Here is a 24,099-nt window from a genome sequence, read left to right on the forward strand (position 1 = left end):
TCTTGTAGGTGTTTATCTCTGTCCGAGGGATTGGAGCAAATACGGTTGTATCTTAGAGCTTGGCTGTAGACAATGGATCGTGTGGTGTGTCCGGGATGGAAGCTGGAGGCATGTAAGTAAGTATAGCGGTCAGTGGGTTTCGGTATAGGGTGGTATTTATGTGACCATCGTTTATTAGCACAGTAGTGTCTAGGAAATGGACCGCTTGTGTGGATTGGTCTAGGCTGAGGTTGATGGTGGGATGGAAATTGTTAAAATCTCGGTGGAATTCCTCGAGGGCTTCTTTTCCATGAGTCCAGATGATGAAGATGTCATCAATGTAGCGCAAGTAGAGTAGGGGTGTTAGGGAACGAGAGTTAAGGAAGCGTTGTTCTAAGTCAGCCATAAAGATGTTGGCATACTGAGGGGCCATGCGGGTACCCATAGCAGTGCCACTGACTTGAAGATATATATTGTCCCCAAATGTGAAATAGTTGTGGGTGAGGACAAAGTCACAAAGTTCAGCCACCAGGTTAGCCGTGATATTATCGGGGATACTGTTCCTGATGGCTTGTAGTCCATCTTCGTGTGGAATGTTAGTGTAGAGGGCTTCCACATCCATAGTGGCCAGAATGGTGTTTTCTGGAAGATCACTGATGGATTGTAGTTTCCTCAGGAAGTCAGTGGTGTCTCGAAGATAGCTGGGAGTGCTGGTGGCATAGGGCCTGAGGAGAGAGTCCACATAGCCAGACAATCCTGCTGTTAAAGTACCAATGCTTGAGATGATGAAGAATGTCCAGGATTAAGGTTTATGGATCTTGGGTAGCAAAATGTACTACAACATGGTTGGGGTCCCAGAGTTTGTGTCTGTATAGATCTGTTCCTGTGCTTTCTCAGGGAGTTTTTGAGCAGATGGTGTAGTTTCTATATTAGTTTTGCTTGAAAAGCAAAAGATTTAATGGCTTGTAGAATGTGGAGTTAGAGAGTTGCCTGGTTTGTACAGTTAAGTTGGATACTTCAGAACTAAATGATGCCACAAAAGAAAAGATAATTCAAGGAAAACAAATTAGGATTTTGTTAAAAACCTTCAGAGGTTTATACTTCAGTCACGTTGACACTTGTGTTGCATTAGCTTTCTGGGAACTATGAGTGATCACTTTGTCCCAGTAAAAGTGTTCACACAAAGCAAATTTCAAAAGATACATGCATTATTATTATTTAATGGATTACAGTAACACCCGGACACTAACGGATAGCTAGGACCCATTTTTCTAGGCACTTTACAAAGGCAGAGTAAAAGACAGCCTCTGCCACCCACCCGCCCCAAAAGCCTAAATAGACAAGACAGGCAATGAATGGGAGAAAAGACGGATTATGATCTCCCTTGTACACATGGGGGACACAAAGATTAAGGGTTGAATCCAATGCTCATTGAAATCAAGGAGTCTTTCCACCAGTGTCAATGGGTGTTAGACCAAGCTGCAAGTGACCTGCACAAGGTCACAGAGGGAGTTTGTGGCAGGAATTGAGTATATTAGCATTGGCTCAAAGTGTGTGTGTGCGCACACACGTGTGAGTACACACACACACACACATATACATATACATATGCGAGCATGCACACACAAAAATATCGATGCAGAAGCCTTCTCACAGTCATCATCTCAAGTAACAAACAATACCATGTGATTCCTTTGGTCAATCAGAAAGAAGCACAATAGTTTGAATTTTAAATATTCATAACAGACCCAAGGGACTATCTACACGTTTCACAAGATACACAAACACAGGAATCCATTATATCTGGCCCATGACATTCTTATGGAAGGAATAGCAAGACTTTCAGAAACCATCCTCAGACTACTCACCACACAAAGGGCCAGTTTCTTCCAGGACACCACCAACATTCTTCAAAAATTGTGCAACATTAACAACCTCCCTCAGTAGACTCTCCTTGCCACCATGGATGTCATCTCCCATTATACCAACATCCCTCACAATGATGTCATTGCTGCCTGCCTCAAAATCTTCAAAACAAATGGAAAACACTCAGATATCCATCCAAACACATTGGCAATTCATCCATTTCATCCTCACTCATAACAATTTTACATTAAACAACGAACACTTTGTCCAAACCATAGGAACAACCATAGATACTAGGATGGCTCCCCACTACGCCAACCTCTTCATGGGCCACCTTGAAGAATTTCTGGACAAATGCACCAATGATATATCTGATATCTGATATTTGCCATCCTCTGGACAGATGACCTAATCTCCCTCACAGATTTCCACCACAACTTCAACAACCACCACTCATCCATCAGACTCTCTCTAGAACACTCCCACACCAACATTAACTTCCTCGACACCATGACCAACTTAAACAATAGAACCCTACAGACAACTATACACAAGGAATTCCTGGATCACCATGCTAACCTCCACACATCTAGTACACACCCCAAACACACCAAGAAATCTGTTATCCATAGCCAGGCACTCAGATACCATAGAATATGCTCCAACAGAGAAGTAGATCACACCATGGAACAGGCCACCCAAATACCCCAAGAGAACCGGCTTCAATACAGGGGGAAAAAATTCTCTGCTTGTCACCTACCACCCCACATTGGAACCCATACGAGATATCATTAAACAATTATGACCCATTCTTGATGGGGACCACATCGTGAAATGAATAGTTTCTGAACCACCTCCTCTCACCTTCAAATAACTTCCCAACCTCATCATCAGGCCCAAGGTCCCCCACAGTCCAGGAGACACCAACTCAAAGAGGCATCAGACTTTGCCATAACAACAGATGCTAAACCTGCAGATACATCTCCACTGCAACAATGATCAATACACCGCATAATATACCTTTCAAGATCCATGGGTCCTGCACATGCTTGTCACAAAATGTGGTATACCTCATCCAGTGCACTAACTACCCCAACAACAATTATGTGGGTGAAATGAGACAATTACTATCCTTTTGAGTGAACTTGCACAGAAAAATGGTAAAAAAGTCAAAACAGCATGTCATCCATGATCACTCCATATCTGATCTCTCATTCCCCATCCTCAAAGGAAACCTGCAAAAGAGAAGCCTGAGAACTTAAATGCATAACTATGCTAGATAGCAAAAGTCATGGACTTAATAAAGACACTGGATTTATAGTTCATTACAACAATATGTAACCCACTAAACCTCCTTTGTCCTATGACTGTAGAAGTGTTAACTGCTCACTTCACCTTAAATGATCTCTTGCAATATGTATTAACTTCTTATCTGTTCCACCTTGTATCTTGCTGTGACACACTGAGTTGCTTTTCCAGAGTTCTGTGTAAGCTCGAAAGGTTGTCTCTTTCACCAACAGAAGTTGGTTTAGTAAAAGATATTACTTCACCCATCCTGTGTCTTTAAAAATATCAAAAGATACTTGTTGAATAAATGTATACCATCATATTGAAGTCTCTTATTAACACAATCTGGTCAGCCAAACCACCCCTGAGAGGGAATCCCTCTATTAATGCACCGAACAGTTACTGCATAGGCATTCAAAGTGCAAGCTTTCCTGTAGCATCCTGCAACTTGGCTTGTGAAGACCACATCTAAAGGTAAGTGGTAAATTCATATATTTCATGTCCAGTGAGTCCTTGACATTAATAATAAGGATGCCAGTTAGTCCCAGTTGTGCTGCTGGTTTCTGTGATAGGGAAATCAACCCACAGGTGACAGGATATTATTTTCAGGGCTTGTGAATTCTGCAGAATTTGCTATGGAATCCATCCCTCAGCCTCAGAACCGTGCCCCAGAATCCATGTATTGTTAATTATTCCACTGCTGATCATTTTAGCAGAAACATCCGCTGATGTGTTTAGCCCACAATCCCAAACTGTCTCCCATATCTCCGCAGGTGCCAAAAGCCCCAACTGTCTTCTACCCAGCTGTAAAAAGAAAACTCTTACTCATTGTGAGTATAAAAGTCTCTAGCCTATCAAAAACAGCATCACAATAAATTTAAAACAACACAGGGCTACTGTACCGAGTGTGTTGTTCAGTATATTTAATTAATTGACACGCTATATTTATTTTAAATGAAGCTGCATCAAACCTTCCAATCTGCCATGAAAAAGTGTCAAATCCAAGAATCTTACTGTAAATTTTAGGCTCAACTCACTGCAGAATACATGGGGCCCTGACTATTTTTATTAATGATGTACTCAGAAATTAATCACGTAAGTGAGGAAAGAAGGTCCAGAATGGATTTCAAGACAATTTTGCTTTGAAGTCCAATTTGTATAGCATTAATCTTTCAGGCAGCAGTGAGCAATGGGCAAAACTTAAAATGTTCAAAGATTGGTTCAGTTAAACACCAAAAAGTTTGGCTGCACCTCTCAGCTATCTGAATCACTTTCATCTCCAAAACCGCAGTAGTCATTTCACAAGCCTAGATGCTACTTTAAGATTTTTGTTGCTTCCTTGTTCTGGACAGGCCAGAAATATTGTGAAAAGAGCTTTTCCTGCTATATTTGCATTACCTCTTTTTTCTATCCCCACAGGAACCAAGAAGTGCAGAGGTGCACAAGAGAAAAAATGAAAAAAGTTAATTCATCTGATGCTCAGAAAAGGTTCAGTTTGCAAGATGGGTGACATTTGGGGATCTTATTCCACTCAAACCTGTATCCGTGGCAATAATCAGATTTCTTTCAGCTCAATCTTTCCATTTGTTGGACTATCTGTGTTGACATTTATTTCATTATTTCTCCTGATCTATTTTTTTTTAAATAAAAGATAAGAGGGGCCCAAACTATTGCTCCAGGCACTTGTGATAATATTTAAAAAATTGTTACTATTTAGCATGCCATCAATTTCGCCAATGGATTGGTAGAAAATAAACACTGACAAACTCTTCCATTCCAACATTCCTCACATTTCTCCTTTCTCCAAAATCCAAGAAGAATAGATTCATAGATGTTTAAGGCCAGAAGAGACCATCATTTAGTCTTACCTCTTGTATCATACAGGCCTTAAAATTTCAGGCAATTACCCCAGCATTGACCCCAGTAAATTGTGCTTGACTAACCATATCTTCCAGAAACACATCTAATCTTGATTTGAAGACAATGAAAGATGGAGAATCCACTCCTTTTGGTAATTTGTTCCAGTGGTTAGTCACCTGCATGGTTAAAAATGTGTGCTTTTCTTCTCATTTGAATTTGTCTGGCTTTAACTTCCAGCAATTGGTTCTGTTGTGCCTTTCACCACAAGATTAAAGAGCCCTTTAGCACCTGGTATTTACTCCCCAGGAAAGTACTTGTACCCTGTAAACAAGTCACCTCTTGGTCTTCATCTTCGATAAGCTAAACAGACTGAATTCCTTAAGGTCCTCGCTGTAAGCCAAATTTTTCCAATCCTCAAATCATTTATGTGGCTCTTCTCTGCACCCTCTCCAATTTTTCCACATCCTTTTAAAAAAATGTGGATACCAGAACTGTGTGAAGTATTCCAGTATCTGCCTCACCAATGCCATTATACACCTCCCTATTTGTCCTCACTAATCCCCCGCATGTATACAGCCATGCATCGCAATAACCCTTTTGGCTACTGCATCACAGGAGGGATTTGCAGTGTACCCTAAAGGTTAAGAGTTAGAACAAGGACAGGAGACAATTCCAAAGTTAAGGGCCTCTCACAGATAAAGCCTCATGGCAGCTTGAACAGCTCTACTTACCGCATGGGAAGAGAGGGTTGTTTGCTTAAAAAAAATAATATTATTTTGCCAAGATTAAGCTCAGATTTTACTGAATCAACTCTCAGCTTTACCTTAAAAGGTATGAGCATATTTATTGTCCCAGTAATCAATAGCTAGTAATAAATGTCCAAAAGTCCCTTAAGAATTATGATCAGCCTAGAGTGCTTTGTCCCTTCTCCTGACCATTGTAATGGCAGGAAACATTTTATTTGAATTACCGAATTACTGTTGAATTGTTATTACCGGAAGGTGTTAGATATCCTGGTGATGGATGGATCAGCAGGCACTGCAGAGTGCCAGTTAAAGTGAGAAGCCATAGATTCTCTCCCTCCTCCCCCAGCATCACCTGACCATCCTTCACCCCTCTCAGGTGCCCACCCCAGAAGTCAGACCCCATCCACATTCACTAGCCCATGAGCTTCTACACCTACCCCCTCCGAATTTGACTGAGTGGAACTTGGCACACAGTGTTGCAGCCCACTCAGGTTTGGTCTAGCCCAAAAGTGATCAGGTCACGGCACAAGTACTCCCCCCCCCCCCCCCAGGCTTCACGGCCTATGGGATGGATGAACAGAATGAATGCAACATAAAAAAGCAAGAAGTAGGATGCTGAAGGATTTAACTAATTTGCCAGGTTAGAGTGACATAACTAACAAATCCAAGATGACATGGGCACCTGCTCTATTTTCCCTCACCTTCCCTTTTCTATACAAGAAAATTGCCATCTTACTGTCATACTTTTATTGGCTCACGTACAAGTTTCATAGACTTGTGAAAATGTAATTGAGGGAGGGAACGTGAGAACAACTCCACTTTTTTCATCTCTCTCTGCAATATTTCTGGGGGTTTATATTGTTCATGTTTGGAAGAAAAAAACATATAAAGTTACAAGCAAGAAAAAAGTTTAAAATGTATCTATAAAATCATAAAATTACAGCATTTGTGGTATTGGGTCAGACCAAATGGCCCATCAAGTCTCATATGCTGATTTCTGCAGTGGCCAATATTTTTCTATATCAGAGAAGGACTTAAAAGAAAAAAAAATAAAACTGTAATGCATTTGTTGATTGTGCATGAAGAAAAAATTGCTTCCTGACCCCTGAAGCAATCAGTTTACTCCCTGAAGCATGAGATTTTATTACATTCATCTCAGCAGGCATAACCATGCAGACTACTCTACACCTCCTAAACCCCCTACACATTTTAATTGACAAAATGACACTGGATCTGTAAGAATTTCTAAACTCTTTCAATTCTGCAGCATGGAAATCCATTAGATTGGACAAGAACTAGAGAGAGAAAGCCAAAAATCTGTATACTAACGGTATCAACTCCACATCAAATGGGTATTAAAATTGTGACAGTCTGTACTCCCTTTTATAGGACTATGATAAATTTTGTACAAAGTATGTCTTGTTGAAAACTCATAATTTCTTGATCATTATTTCCCAGGTAAAATGTGTGTGGCAACATTGCAAGTAAAGCTATAGGATTCCTCTGTATGGTATTACTAGACATATTCCAAGTCGGGGGTGGGGGGGGGGGAGCAGCCACAAACCAGTCCCCCAGGAACAAAAGGCTAGCCAATGCCTCAGCCAGGTGTTAGCAAAATCAAATGGAGCATCACCTGGTTAAGTGGTCATTCTTTGGCAAGAAAGAGGATGTGGGTGAAAATCTACATCTTGACAAAGAAACAGTTGGGAGTTCCCATCCACACAGACTTTCTGTCTCCTGAATTTCAATTTGAGATGATTCTTAAAGAAGAGAAAGAGCCGTAAAGAGGAGATGCCCCCAGGATTCCTCCTCTCTCTCTACCCACGGCATCTACAACACCTGAAGAAGAAAGGCAACAGCCGTGGACTGGGGAAGGGATCCTGACTGAAAAATTCAGCCAGTAAGACTGCTAAAAGACATGTAGTGAGAGAGACCTTTCCTTTGAATTCACTTTAGCTTGTTAAGTTAGGCGTTAGCTGCAATTTACTTATATTTTCTTGTAACCAATTCTGACTTTTATGCCTCATTATGTGTAATCACTTAAAATCTACCTTTTGAAGTTAACACACTTGTTTTATGGTTTTTATCTAGATAGTTTGGACTGAAGTGTTTGGGAAGCTCCATTTGGGATAACAGGATTTGTGCATATCATTTTCTATTAATAAAATGACAGACTTCATGAGCGCTTGTATTGTCCAGGAGAGAGCTGGGCAGTACAAGATGCACATTTCTGGGGGAAAGTCTGGGACTGGGTATTGGCTGGTGTTGCTCCTGCAGTGTAATTCATGTGTGGCTGGCTGTAGCACTGTTGCAGTAGAGCTGGGAGTATGTGAGCTGACAGCAAAGCAGTGTAAAAAGCACTCCAGGTTGGAGAACTCAGAGCACATAGCTGTTCATCAGTCCAGAATGTACACTGGGTAACGTCACAATAATATACTGGCACTTAAAAAAAGTGTCAAAAAAACCCACCCTGTAAAATGATCAAGATTAGCACTAATGCACAACTGAATGGAATTCACTGCAATTAAAACAAAAACAAAACCACACAAAAATCATACCAACGAAAAAGTTGTATATTTAACACAAGCTCTAGGATGATATACAGCATGAGTGATATAAACACAGGTGGTCTATAGTAAAATTTAAGTGCAGATCTGTTCAACAGACCTTAACCGCCACCCATCAAAACAATTAAATGGAAAGATTGAGTTCAACATCTGTCTCTTATTGCCACATACTCAAAAACTACTCTAAGCCTGGCATGACTTACTACAGAATTACTCAGTCATAGAATGTAGGCTTAAAAATGGCATTAGAATGTAAATCTCGTACCAATAATGAGAAAAGTCAGCACAAAAACTGCCTTCATAATATATACCACTGCAATCTTTAGTTTTCATTTGTACAAAGACTCATCTACAAGTTTGGTGTCTTCTTGTCAGTTTCAACATGGCAGTTTCAGTTGAAACTTGGTACTAAACACAGTGCAATGTGGAAAACCAGCAACAAGCATTGAAAACTGTGAAGCAATTTTGTATAAAAAATAAATACTAGTAATAATTAATGATGCAAGAGAAGGGACCATGGTCTAGTGGTCTGAGCACAGGATAGCAAACAAAGAATTGCTCAGTTTTCATCTCAACTTTGACATCAATTTTCTCTGTGGCAATAAGCAAGTCATTTAACCTGACTGCCTCAATAAAGTTGGGGATATCACCAATTACCTGCTAAAATTGGGTTTGGTGATGAAAAAGTTATCGAATGTTTGTAAAGCAGATCAAAGCAGAGACATGTTGTACAAAATGCTTAACATAACATTCTTGTTACAGAATTTTGCAAACCCCATATCTCCAACAAATTTCACTACATCCAGATCTGTTTTTCTATCAGAAGTACCCAACAGTCTCCCTCATGAAGCTTCATTACTGAAGGTTAAGCTTTCTTCAGGACTCCCACTTATCTCAACCTCAGTTTTACACATTTTTGTAGTATCCCCCAAAGCCCTCAAAAACGGGGTTTTAACTATACACAGTTTATATCTCAGAGGTTGGGTCCTTCAATAGAAGAAGGAAGTAACTAAAATCACAGGATCTGTACCACAGGAATCCATGCAAGATTAGTGAGATGCCAATGACATTCGTGCTTCTATTGTCATGGTAATTTGCAAGCATGCTTCCCCCAGGTCAGACTGGCAGAGTCCCTGGGGGAGAAGAGACTTGCTTTCCTCTGCAGCATGGGGCCTGGGTCACTAGAGTAAGTGGTGGATTCTCTGTAATTTAAAGTCTTTAAATCATGATTTCAGGACATCAGTAACTCATCCAGAAGTTAGGGGTCTATTACAGGAATGGGCGGGTGAAGTTCTGTAGCCCGTAATGTGCAGAATGTGACTACATTGGCACATTGGTCCTTTCTGGCCTTAAAGTCTATGATGTGCCCCGCAACACTTCTGGGCCTTCCATGTTATACTGTGTATTGTGGTAGTACCCAAAAGGCTTACTCGGGATTGGAACCCATTGTGCAAGGTGCTGAACAAACACAAAGCAGGACAGGTCTTGCGGGGTTACCAGCCTATGCTACGGCATTGGGAATCAGAATGCAGGAAAAGACATTTCAGGTTCAATTTACATTTGGTCACATGTTACTTGTATCTAAGATGGAAGGAAAGGGGGTGAGAGAGGGTGTCGAAGACCCCATGGCCAGTGGGGAAAAAGTGGGGATTTCAGTGTTCTGTCTGCCCTTCCTGCCTTCTCAGTTAAGTCTATTTGGGATGATGTATGCATGTAATGTGGACCACAACAATGTCAGCAAATCCGCTACTATGGGTGTGTCATGAGTGACTCATGGAATGTGACCAGGATTATCACAGCAGATTTAGGGGTGCTACTGTATGATAGCACCCCACAATGCACAGAACCTCATGTGGGGGTGGGGGAAGGGGAGAGACAATCTTGGTTAGATAAGACCTTCAATTGATTTGCCCACCTCATCTCTCTCTTTCCAGGGTAACTTGGTAGAACACACATGGTACCATGAGACAGAGCTAACCCAAGGTACAAAACTCCCTTACTGAGGAAATCAGAGTTACTGAAGGCCTTACTAGGTTCAGGTCCAACTGCAAAACCTCTATCTTAACCTAAACTTTCCCACAACAACAGCTGTAATATAAGACTAGTAACTAATTTGAAATATCCTCCTCTATCACAGCCCCAGTCCCTATTCAGGACACACTGAGGCCAATGGGTAAGAGGGACAGACAGACACCAATCTTGTTCTCTTAATATTTCAGCTGCCCTGTTTTGGAGGACTTGATTTAGCAAGGCACTTAGCATACGCAGAATTTAAAGCATGTTCTTATGCTTCATTGATTTGGGATTTGGATTTAAGCATATGCTTTGCTGAACTAGAACCTAATTCCAAGTTATCAGTCACTTTGAGAATGAGACCAAATAAAAATTCAGATCCAAAAGCCAAACGCAACGTATGCACTTAGCCCTCTCCTTAAAACTTTGCTTGGAAGAGTGGGGTACTTTAAAAAAGTCCATGGGATATGCAGGATTTATCTTGTTATCTTATGGTATTTAATACAGTGGAGCAAACAAAAATAATCAGAGGCAAAAGCTGCTAGACTGTCTATTATTTATGAAGAATGATTTATCAGCTTTGCACTTTAAAGAAAGTTTCTACCACTTAATATTTCAGGAGTAGAGAGTAATTCTTTGTGCCTTTTAAATTATACACTTTAGAAACTGTAAAAAAAAACCCAAAACCCTGCGTTCCAATACAATAATGGCTAGCTCTGAATTTCTAAAGAAGAAACAGTTGCAGCCTGAATGCACATTTTGAAACACAAAACATTAACTGTGAGACAACCCTTGCCCTAGACGGTAACTGCTGATTTTAAGACTACAGATCAGCAACACAGCCTCTATTTTCAATTGAAAAGGAAAGTTTCCGTACATGTTCTCCTAAATGTCAGTTCTAGTTTGTACTTCTCAACATAATAAACTAAAAGTGGTACTTGGCTGCTAACCACAGAGGATCTGACACAAACAACTGCATATGCTGTTTTAGAGGAGATTTTTTTGTTTTTTTTAGTAAATGTTACACTATATTTCATTATGGCTTTGTAAATGACCTTATAATTGTAATTCCACATAAACAACCATATTAAAAACATTAAGACTGCACAGTTAGATACTCAAAAGTCAAGAACCGTCACAGCATGTTCAACCTTACCCATGTGCATGCATTATGAGGCAGTATTTAACAACACAATGGGCCAGATCCACAGCTGGTGTGTATGAGTGTAGCTTAATTGAAACAATACACACCAAGTGAAGAACCTGCCCAATGCTTTTTAATACTAAACCGTGGCTACATAATGTACATGCTTACAAAAGAACCCCGTGCAAAATACACTCTGATTGTGCAGAATATAGTTTTCAACAAGTTGTAACTTGATCAAAGCAAAACCAAATTTCACTGGGATATTAAAAGGAATTCCCCATCAGCAAGAGCTATTTCCAGGTAAACACACACTTAAACTGTACAGCTCCTCAAAGAAGGCGATAGGATTTGCTGTTTAATTGTTATTGCTGGGAGGTACTAGATATGCAATGTGACCAACAGGATAGACAGACAGCTCAGCAGGCACTGCAGAGCACTATTTAAAGTGAGGGGCCATAGATTCCCCGCCCCCCGCATCACCTGACCACCCTTTTCCCCTCTCCTGCCCAATAGCTTGGCCCCACCCCCCAACCCTAGGTAAACATTAACTTTCTGTCTCTAATAGTACAGGTCCTCCATAAGGTGATAGGATTTTTTTTAAGATGCCAAAAATGTATTTTCCCGTTTTTTGTCTTCATGCTCAAATAGGACTGACAATAAACTTTTTTTAAAAAACAAGAGCTTACTCAATCTGGCCCCCCAAAGACCAGACATTGAAAAATTTTGAACCCAAAAGGTGAAAGCCTCTGGAAGTTACAAGTCCCTGAAATGAACAGTACCATACAAGATGATGCCCATTCTAATTAGAAGCCAACTCCCTGCTGCCCACCCAGACTCTCTTAACCTTTGCTTCTCTGCCCCAAACATTCCATCCCTGACACCTCGTATTGCCCACTTTTCCCAGGTTTGTATCTCTTACTGCTCTCTTTCCCTGCCTTCCCTGAATCCTTCCTCCAAAACTCTCTACCAAATATGTATTAGGTTTTTTAAAAATCCCACAGAATTAACACAAAATTCTTTATATATTCATTTTTATTAAAAAATACTTCTAAGTGAATGGAAACAAACAAACCTCACAATCTTTCTGTTGTAATGCACCTCTTCAAACAGGGTGCTAAAAAGATTGACGTGGAATGGTGACATCACCATTTGAAGAGGCTATACTAGTACTAATGATTACGGATGTTATTGTACACCGGCAAACAACTGAGTGGGGAGAAACCAGGATATAAATCATGGAAAATCATCAAAATGTATTATTTCCCCCCAAAAATATTTACCAGCAGAGACTTCATACAAGCCAGCGGTTGCACATATGAAACTCTTCAGTCTTATATCCTAGCCAGTGGCAGTAAGATTATTTGGGCGGGAGACACCCATGACAGCATATCCAACTACAATTGTCATGTCTCATCAGTCCTATTACAGTAGTTCTATAACAGGCTGTAGTCTGAACTATTCATTTAGTGTTCCTTTTATACTGTTCAGTGGGGTTTTTTTAATGCTGGAATTCAAAACCGATACTATGTTATTATCTTGGACGCATACAGTCTGAGCAGCTACTTTGAAGGCTTTAAGTGATGGGCCAGCACAAGGCTATTCTCTGCACAGGGAAGAATTTCGCCTTTGGTGTACTGTTCTCTTGGCATCCTGCACTTAAAAGCATTAGATGAAGTATCAGCCAAATCATACTTTTTAAATTGAACTTCTGATTTATGTTGCAGAGCCCGAGGGAATAACAACCAAAGTAACACTTATAACCATTAGCTCTCGCTTTTCTGACTTCCTCAGTTTTGTTGCACAGGGCCGCAGTGGGCTCAGGGGCAAGAGGAAAGGAAAGTTTTCATTAGCATAGAGAATGTAGAAAAAGAATGTGTGCGGTAGAAATTGAATGGCAAAGTTGTGCTGCCAACTTGGGCTGTATGGAAATGGAACTTGTGGCAATGTCTGTTGGCAAATACAGGAACGATAATAATACTGATTTGTAACCAAAATGATACATAATACACTGAGTCATACATTGCTACGCTATACTAATTAAGAAATGAAAATGTATACAGAGTAAAACTATATAGGTATAGTACTCAAAACTAATTGTAAACTGAAATTATATCATTAACTTTCTACTGTAATTTTGTTATTCTACAGTGCACTATTATAGTAAATGATGTATGTAATAGCTGACATTTATGTAGAGCTTTAAATACTGTAATATATTTACAAACTATGGGTTTACTTGCAGGTTTACACCTTACGAGCCCCTAGGCACAGCATCTTCAGCACACACACACACCTGCCTACAGCTGACCTTCGTGTTTTCCGTAAAAAATGAAACTTTTAACCCACTTTTAACTTTTAGTCACCCCTAGAATGCCAGCACCCCTAGGCACATGCCTACTGTGCCTAACTGGAAACCCGGCCCTGCATACTTGCGCAAATGTACATGTGTAGCCTCATTAAATCAGTGGGACTGCTCACACGAGAAAGCATTCAGCAACCTAAGTAAGGGCTGCAATATTGAATCTTTTATGTGGGGAATCTGAACATCACCCCCAAAATGTATCTATCCCTGGATAAAAGCTGACAACTGTCCAGCAGCACATAGCAACCCTGTACAATTTACAAGAGCATGTCAAGAATATAGTATTTTATTCAACTGAAGAGAAAATTTAAATAGGAAGAATGTAATTACCCAAGTTAGAATTGCCCTAGAACACTGGAGTTACCACCATAATCATGTAAAAGTCAGAGGATCTTTCAGTGACCACAAGTAGCCAGGATCTTGATATTATCTCTCAACCAAAAGACAGTACCCTCCAGCGGCAGTGTTCTGGAAGAATCTTGCTGGGGCACCGGTTCAGTATGGACTTTGAGGGGACTATGCCACCTACTGAATCATAACACCAACAGATAGCTAGTACAATAACCCTAATGCACTAACAGCAGCCTTGTTAAATGTCTGAAAGGATTTACAGTCAGGATGCCCATGTCCCGTATTACACCCACACTTGGTAATGCACACAATTTGCCAAAAAAACACTGGAATTAATACAGCAAGTTGCAATTGGTACAATACCCAATGTATAAGCATATACAAAACAGGATCACAATGGCAAATGCTTCTACTTAATCAAACTTATGTAGCATTCAATCCACTCAGACTACTGGGGATCCATGCATCACCACCTGAAAAATAGTTTGGGGACAACAATGAAAAGAATCACACAGATCATCTTAAACTGAAACATTAGGTTAAATAAACAAGTTAGACTTACGTAGTTCTCCTACTTTCAGGATTTCACACAGCATCTTTGTCAGCTCGATGCTACTGCGGCCAAAGGGACATTCATGTTTGTCTTCTCGGCTGCTGTTTTCCAAGACAATCTGAAGTGGAAATAAAAATGGAAGTTGATTTCTTTGGACATCATGTGTGTTAAAGAAATGTCCTCTATGCTCAGCATATACAGTGAACATCTGATTGCCTTAGTAATTTAAATCACAAAGTCACTTTCTTCTCAAACTCAGGATTTTCACCCTAGATTTTAGAAAAATAAATAACATCAAGATTATTTTGGGGGGAATCTGTGGAAAGAAAGGAAGATATGTTCTGATCCATTTTACTGCTGCTGAGCTAAACACAGCCAATGATCCCGCATGTTCAAACGCGCCCATTTCTGAAGCACTGTCATTCCAATAGAATATTGTTGCTCTGGTTCCAACTGTGCATGCAGAAATTGGAATAGAAACCAGTGGCAAAGGAGCTGATCATTTTTTACATTTAATTTTGTGTGTGCTGTGAAAGGAAATTAGATTTTTTTTAAAAAATAAATAGAACTATTAAGAATAAGAATAAGATTTACACTTGGGTTCTGGGGCCATAAAGGCCTATACCCATAAAGCCTATTTAAGTCATATGAAAATAATAGAGTATGAAGATGTGCTTATTGTATCTATAATGCAGATTAGCGCATGAAAAAGATTTCAGTAAATTATTCAGGAACAGTTCACTATAAAGGCTACAACCAAGCTCTACAAGTCTTTTGGCCATCCGCTATGTGACAGTGCAAAAACCGTGGAACACAATTTTTTTTTTTAAATAAATTCTGCACTTTGTGAAGTTATGTAACTCTTATTTTGGACAGAGCCATCCCAACCACTGCAGATGGTCTACAAATATCATTGTACAGAGGGTAGAATATTATTTATGAGAATACTAGAGATTTTACATAAACTGGGAGCGACTCATTTCTCATTTTGACTGCAAAAAAAGCAAGACAAATAAGGCCTGAAAACGAAAGAGAACAAAAATTAACTCAAAACAGGTTTCCACTAAGAACTGGGCTTGTGATAACAAACTCTCGTACCAGCTTTTAAAAAAGAAACAACGCACATGTCCTAAATAGCTACTGCATGGCCAGAGGAAAAGTATACGCCAAAGCAGATTTTTCGTAAGTACCATAGTACCTCAGATGCTCTCTCAATTTACTTAAGAAACAGGTGTTCAGACACTGCTCTCTACTTTGGGATTTCTTTCTCCCAGCTTGCTTCCCCACCGTACCCTTGCCTGGAAAAAAACTTTTTTTAAGATGGCATAGGATAATTCAAAATGGCTTAATCCCATAGCTGCGAGGCAAAGCAAATCCATACTTTTAAAAAGACTGAAAGGACAAAATAACAAACATAACACGATCTTATTTTTCAGACATGGAACAACTGGGGCTTTTGAGGTGAAGGGCCAAGAATGGGGTCAGTATTGAACACTGTTAAAACAGCTAATTAAGAAATAAATCTTAGAAACAATATTTATTTGTACATTTTTTAAAATTTAAATTAATGGAGATATACCTATCTCCTAGAACTGGAAGGGACCTTGAAAGGTCATAAAGTCCAGCCCCTCCCCTCCCCACCCCACCCCACCCCTTCACTAGCAGGACCAAGTACTGATTTTGCCCCAGATACCTAAGTGGCCCCCTCAAGGATTGAACTCACAACCCTGGGTTTAGCAGGCCAATGTTCAAACCACTGAGCTATCCCTCCCTCACACTGATTTTAAAAAAATCATTGTAAAGCAGTTAAGGCTGCCAGACACACAACAGAATCACAAAAGCAAGAATTGAAAAGTTAAGCCACCTCACAGAATACAACTTCTATCAATAGACACATACCTTACCACTATCACAAAAAACATACACCATAGACCACAACCTTAATTCATCCCACACGTCACCATCAGATGTAATATATAGGGTATAATACCAAGCTTCCAACAACCATTTCTCCACACTACCTCATTGAACACCATACAATGGTGAGAAGGAATAGGAGACGCAATTGGACTGCCCTGCCCTTTATCACCTTGGACGAAACCATGAGGTGAAGCAAGGGCACATGCACGGACCAACAGACACTGCTACTTTCAAATTCTCTGGCTCTGGATGCATGGTGTACATGCATAAACCCTCAGTGGAATACAGTAGGGACCATCACTTGAAGAACAACAAAAGGCTGCCTATATACACAGGGGGAAAAAAAGTTATGCTCCATTTTAAGGACGTTTCAGAATGCAACCTTAACTGCGGAGAGCCTCTGCAATAAAATGTGCCTAATCAGCAAATCTCAAATCAATCAATTTATATTAACCAGGAAAAGACATTCCACAAAGAACTAAATACAAAAGCAATCCCTTCACCTCAGAAACCTTCCCACAGGAAGAGAGGGGAAAATGCGTTCTGAACTGTCCTCCAAAAATCAACAGACTCGGGGCTTGTCAGACAAGTGGAGGGAAACACATTCAACTCTCAAGGGAAGAAATCTTGACCGCATTAAAGTTAATGGTAAAAGTCCCATTGACCTGAATGGAACCAGGATTTCATCTTGCTATCTTAGGTATTTCTGAAGCACCTATCACCTTGCCCTTATTGGAAAGTCTTACAGAATGTAACAGAAAATGTTTTACATGGTGATGAGTTAAAAACAGAACAAAAACACCCAAATGCTGTAGAATTTAATAGAGCGTACTAACCCCTGCCATAGAAATCCATATGATAGCTTAAAACCAATCAACCCACACCCTACAGAAAAGATTTCATTCTATAGGTTCTTACAACAATTCCTATTGAATCATAATGGTTTTATCCCTATTAAATCCTATAGGACTCTTCCACAAAGGTGGTATTTAATAGACGGGTTAAAGAATCACCAGTGAGTATGTCTTGCCACCTGCCTCCAGATATTTAGTCTCTTAGCTGATGTGCCCTAACTGATATTGAACATCATCAATGGTACATGAAGACAAAGGCAGGCAGTCTCTTGGCCTCTGAGTAGTTCAATGCTCTCCTAGAGGAGTTCTTTTTTCTGCTAGAAGTTTAGGATGAAACCATACCTAATTGTTCAGTGCAATACCTGGATAACAGCTGTACCAAATCAAAGAAACACCTCTACAATTTTTGTTTTACATTCCTGCAGCCACCCTTCAGGAACAAGTGAACATCTCTCCACTATGCATTCTGGATTAGTCATCCTGTTTTAGAGTCCTTCTCACAGGAAAAAGTGATCTGCTACCAGACCCAAAGGCTGGAGACAGGATAGAATGATACAAGCCAAATGCAATGCTTCATTTCACATTATTGAAATCACTTGTTTTATTTTTCTCTCTCATAATAAAAAAGAAAATCTGCATACTGGAGCGAGGGGCTGTTTTGACACAGATTTAGATACAGCTAAGGAAAGTGGGTAATAAAATCAATGCGGAGAGAAAAATGAAAGCAGAGGGGAAAAAAGGCACCAGTCTTAGCAATATCACTGCTCCTGGCAAATACATTTTGTTGAATTTCACATTAACCCAATGTGTTAACATTTCATGAGTGCATAAATATTTAATGGTAAAACTGTATCTTCATATAATGTTAAAGCAGAATTACTGCAATCAATAAGAATGGCTGAGAAATCGTTGAGGCACTGTGTACTACTATGCACCAAATTAAATGGCAATTTGAGTAACCAATATGTAAAGCAGCTTCAGAAAGCTCCTCTTTCTCCTTCCATTCAAGCATCCATCTTTTCACATTTTCTGTGCAGAACAAAGAAGACATGACACATAGGAAGAATTCTGCAAGCAAGGAAAATGGAAAAGGCATAGCTGCAGTTAAATATGTGGATGTACATTCTACAGTTACAGAAACTGATCTTTAATAAGCCACAACTACTGTAAAAAACAGCTCTTATAAACAACCCAGGAGAAATAATTCCTAATCTTGGCAATAGATTTAAAACATAGATTTAAAACATTCATTAGTATATCTGTAATACCCTTTTCGTAACTTAAGAATACCATATCCTGATGCAAAATAAAACATTAATAAAATACTGCTGACAAAGGCAGTATCTTTGTTTCCCTGAACTCTCTGGTTCTGAAGGGGACAGAAATAGTCAGCGGGCAAATAGGTTTCTTTAGCAAGTTGCTCAAAAACACTAGCAGGGAAAGAAACATATCTAGGAAGTAATATACAGATCTAGACCAAAAATACTGATCCACCTTTGTATTAGATTTTATAACTTAGCTTGAGACAACGTAAAGCAGTCCTGTGGAAAAAATAATATGTGATCATGTAACTGAAGACTGTACCATAATGCACACACACCAGGGGTCCAAATTAAAGTTGATCATATTTGAATACCTTAAATCTGGTATTTCCTTCCTTTTGAGTGCTTGACCTTGAAACCTTAGTAACTTAGTGAGGGTTTTCTCCATACTTATGTTTTGTATGGAATGTTTAGTTTGGCACCTGAAAATTATGAATTTCTTCATATTGTTTAGTATTGAGCAATGGATATGCAGTATAATAAAATCGAATACTGCAATATTAGATGCTAATCTGGCATGTAGCTGTAATTGTTCCACATGGACAGTGCTGCACAGTGAATGATTCCAGACTGAAAGAACCTTTCTGCTTGTCTGACTATAGTGCCAACAGAATGGCATGCAGTACAATTTCAGAGCCTTTGTTGCTGCCTTCACATTATTCCTGCCAAATGTACATGAACAGTAAATTTCTTTTGTAGTGAAGCAGGGATTTTTCCCTCCAACCAAACCAAGTCACTCTAAGAAACGTTTCACAATAAACAGGCAGTCCAACTTCCACTTCACCTTGAAAAATAGGATCAGCGCCTCTCTTCACTTCCTGTAGGCACTGAGGGTACTGGTGGTTGGAGGAGGGTCTTTGCAACGCCATGCAGTGTCTCCTCTTTCCCCCTGGAGCCACTGAAACAGTAGCTGGAGCCAGAGTTTCCTCCTTCCACCAGTGTTGAAGATAGGGTTGCCAGATGTCTGGTTTTTTACTGGAATGCCCAGTCGAAAAGGGACCCTGGCAGCTCCGGTCAGCACCACTGACTGGGCAGTTAAAAATCTGGTTGGCGGCACAGGCAGGCTCCCTACCTGGCTCCGTGTGGCTTCTGGGAAGCTGCCGGCATGTTTGGCTCCTAGGCGTAGGGGCAGCCACGGGGGCTCTGCATGCTGCCCTCACCCCGAGCACTGGCTTTGCAGCTCCCATAGGTCAGGAACCATGGCCAATGGGAGCTGTGGGGATGACACCTGCAGACTGGGCACCATGCAGAACCCTCTGGTTGCCCCTCTGCCTAGGAGCTGGACGTGCCGGGAGCTTCCCAGGAGCTGACTGAGGTAAGTGCCACCCAGAGCTGCACCTGCTCCTGCACCCCAACTCCCTGCTCCAGCCCAGAGCCCCCTCCTGCACCTAAACTCCCTCCCAGATCCTGAACCCTGCACCCCTTCCTACACCACAACCCCCTACCCCAGCCCTGAGCACGAGCCCACACTCCCACCTGAAACCCAACCCCCTGCCTCAGTCCTGAACCCGCTCCTGCATGCAAACTCCCTCCCAGAGCCTGCATCCCACACCCCCTCCCACACCCTAACCCCCTGACTCATCCCAGAGCCCCCTCCTGCACCCCAAACCCTTCATCTCCTGCCGTACCACAGAGCCCGCACCACCAGCTGGAAGCCTTACCCCCCCCCCGTACCCCAAACCTCTGCACCAACCTGGAGATCCCTCCTGCATCCCAAACCCCTCTGCCCCAGCCCAGAGCCCCAGAGCCTGCACCCCAGTCAAAGCCTTCACCCCCTCCTGCACTCCAAATCCCTTGGTCCCAGGCTAGAACCCCCTCCTGCACCCCAAACTCCTCATCCCCAACCCCGCCACAGAGCCTGCAGCCCCAGCCCAGAGCCTGTACCCCCTCCCACATCCCAACCCACTGCCTTAGCCCCCTCCCACACTCCAAGCCCCTGCACCCCATTGCGGTGATAAAGGCATTAGAAATGTCTAAATCAGTGCTTCTCAAATTGTGGGTAAGGACCCCAAAGTGGGTCATTTTTGCTGAAGCCAAAGCCTGAGCCCTGCTGCCCAGGCCGAAGCCAAAACCCGAGGCTTCAGTCAAGGGCCCCCACCTCCATCTGCCTGGGGCAACAGGGCTCCAACTCTGGCTCCACACGCACCCCTCCCCCCCACCCAGGGTCATGTCATAATTGTTGTTGTCAGAATGGGGTCACAGTGCAATGAAGTTTGAGAACTGCTGGCCTAAATCAGTGTTTCACACCTGTTGGGTGGGCTGCTAGATAGCACCAGACTAGCTCAGAGGGATAAGATGGTGCACGGGGCGGAGGAGAAGGTCAGAGTGAGTGATAAAAGTTACACGACCTCATATGCAACACATACACATCGCAAACCTCTGCAGAAACAGTAGCAGGTGGCCCCCCAAAAGCCCCCCATCTTCTTTCCATGCTCCCATTATGGCACCCCAAGGACCTGATCCAAATATTCCCATCAACTTCAGTGAGCTTTGGACCACGACCTAATTTAGCTGGCAGCTCCCATGTATTGGGCCACAAGTTTAATTAGCAGCCCATCAGCCCAAGCTGTTCTCAGCTCCCACAGAACTCAACTCAATCCTGCCGACACAAATGGCTGTTCCCAACCCTCAGAAATATGTAGCCTTCTGGTAAGTGAGGGAACAAGGAGGGGAAACAAAGCTACTGAGGGGGAGGAGTGTAAGATGTGAAAAGAGTCAGAAGGGTGAAAGAACAGAAAAAAGAGTAAGAAACAAAAAGGAACAGACATTAAAATAAAGACAAGGAGTGGGGGAGAGAGAGAACAGGCAAAAAAAATGGAGAAAGAAAATAATACGAGAGAAGGCAATAATATAAAAAAAGGTTTGGAACCAACGACCTGGGTAATAGGCTGCATATATTAGAAAAACAAATGCAACAAAGCTCACTTTTCTTATCAGCTTTAACAAAATGGAAATAAATTATATCCCTTTCCACTATTTTTTGGAGGTGGGGGGGGGAAGGATTACAGGAATCAAATTGAATTTTACTTCAAAAATGCTCAAATTATGGTGGACAACTCATTCTGATCAGGATGTAATGAGTAGGCACAAGGAGACTTTTGTGAATTGGTGGAAGGATGTGTAGGAAGCCTCCTATACAACAAATGTATGGGTTATAAAATACACAGTACACAGTCTGACTGTGACTCAACCTATTAAAGTTATGAATGATCTTCACAGAATGCCAGCAATGTTCATCTGCATCTTTGTGGCTCAGAAATGACACCTCCTCCTCCCGCAAAATGTTTGAAGGCTCAAAGATGAAAAAAGAAAAGTAATAGCTGAAGAAACTGCCTGCTGGTAAAGTGTATATCTGTATACATAAATAAGGTCATAGAAGTATATTACTCCTTTGGATTATCGGACATAATCCTATTAACTAACAGTCAGAGGGACTAAAAATGGTTTGTGCTATTGCTCTCCCACCTGGTCAGTAGTTTTTACACTACCAATGGTGACTGGCTAGCAATTCTCTGAGACATGGTCAGATGGGCCCTGTGAACTAACACATAGAACAGCAGTTCTCAACCAGGGGTCCGAGGCCCTCTGGGGGGCTGTGAGCAGGTTTCAGGGGGTCTGCCAAGCAGGGCTGGCATTAGACTCACTGGGGCCAAGGGCTGAAAGCCAAAACCACATCGCCCCAAGCCCCATCACCTGGGCTTCAAGCTGAAGCCAGAGCAGCTTTGCTTCACGGGGTCCCCTGTGGTGTGGGGCCTAGAGTTGCCAGGCATCCAGAACGCCCGGTTGAAAAGAGATCCTAAAAGGGGTCGTTAAAAGTCCTGTCAGTGGCACAGCAGGGGCCCAGGGCTAAGGCAGGCTCCCTGCTTGCCCTGGCTCCATGCAACTCCTGGAAGTGGCTGCCAGGTCCCTGCAGGTCCAGAGTACCACCCCGAATACCGGCTTGGCAACTCCCATTGGCCAAGACCTGCCACCAATAGGAGCTGCAGGAGGTGGCACCTACAGGCACAATTGCAGCACACACCGTGCAGAGCCGCCTGGCCACCCATGCGCCTAGAGGCTGCAGGGACCTGGCGGCTGCTTCCTCGGAGCTGTGGTAAATGTCTCCAGGACCCCACATCCACCCCACCCTGAACTGCTGGCCCACCCCAGAGCCCCCTCCTACACCCAACCCCCTCATCTCTGGCCCCACCTGCAGCCAGAGCCCTCCCATGCCCCTCCTGCACCCCAAACCCTTCATCCCCAGCCCCACCCCAGAGTCTGCACCCCCAGCCCAGTGCCCATACCCCGTTCTGCACCCCAACCCCTTGTCCCAGCCTGGTGAAAGTGGGTGAGGGTGTGGAAGAGAGAGCAACAGAAGAGGAGAGAGGATGGAGCAGGGCCTCGGAAAAGGGGAAGGGCAGGGGCGGGGCAGGGATATTCCATTTTGTGTGATTAGAAAGTTAGCAACTCTAGTCGGGCCCCAGGCCATTGCCCTGCTTGCTACCCCCTAACGCTGGCCCTGGCTTTTATATGCAGAAAACCAGTTTTGTGGCACAGGTGGGCCATGGGGTTTTTATAGCACATTATGGGGGCTCAGAAAAAAAAAGTCTCTAAGAAACCCCCACAGAATTAACCTCAATGAGTTTTCTGTAATACAGAGGGATAGCTGAAATTTAAAAACCTGGAGAATTTGGAGCATTTTAACTATTCCACACATGGGGCACGTTCCCTTGCTCTTCTGCTGCTTTTTGCTCTTGGCAGAGCAGTAAAGAGGTCACAAATAAAGTAAGTAATAATCATCACCAGATAGTCTTAAGGGAGGAAGGTGCACCCAGCAGCATTTTGATTATACCCATGTGGTCAGACCCTCAGCTGCTATGAACTGGCACAGATCCAGTGACTTCAATGGGCGGCGTGGCCATTTACAACAGATGATAATCTCATCCTTCATCTATAAATGGATCCACGTGACAAATCTGAAAAAGTTGCCAGTACGATGTTTACAATATTTATTTTACTTTCAGACATAAGCCATCAGGAGAGTCTGAGAACAAGAAGGAAGTACAAGAGATTATATTATTGAAAACAAGACAGAATAACGTCACAGAATATCTAAAAGGCAGTAAATGAAATCCACTGTGATCTCAGTCTACTATGAGTCTCTCCAGCCAGAGCTGCTAGTCAAATCAACACCACCTTGTGGTCAATGGCATCAAAGGATGGCAAGAGACCTAAATGAATCACTGTGGACAGCTTTCCTTTGTCCATCTCAAATTGGAGATCATCAGCTAAT

The 24,099-nt window shown here is 42.0% G+C and overlaps 1 protein-coding gene across 8 annotated transcripts in view; it reads right to left on the reverse strand.

The window, feature by feature from the left end:
- ELMO1 (engulfment and cell motility 1) overlaps positions 1 to 24,099 on the reverse strand; it is a 448,062-nt gene that overhangs the window by 199,754 nt on the left and 224,209 nt on the right. For all 8 annotated transcript variants that reach the window (XR_005593822.1, XM_039523397.1, XM_039523400.1 and 5 more), the window contains one exon: positions 14,741 to 14,849. Coding sequence is in view for 7 of the 8 variants with exons in the window: in XM_039523397.1 (XP_039379331.1) it covers positions 14,741 to 14,849 (109 nt within the window). In the remaining variant the exon portion in view is untranslated. The remainder of the gene's footprint in view (positions 1 to 14,740; positions 14,850 to 24,099) is intronic.

The sequence above is a fragment of the Mauremys reevesii genome, linkage group 2, assembly GCF_016161935.1.
Source record: "Mauremys reevesii isolate NIE-2019 linkage group 2, ASM1616193v1, whole genome shotgun sequence".
Lineage (NCBI taxonomy): Eukaryota > Metazoa > Chordata > Testudines > Geoemydidae > Mauremys > Mauremys reevesii.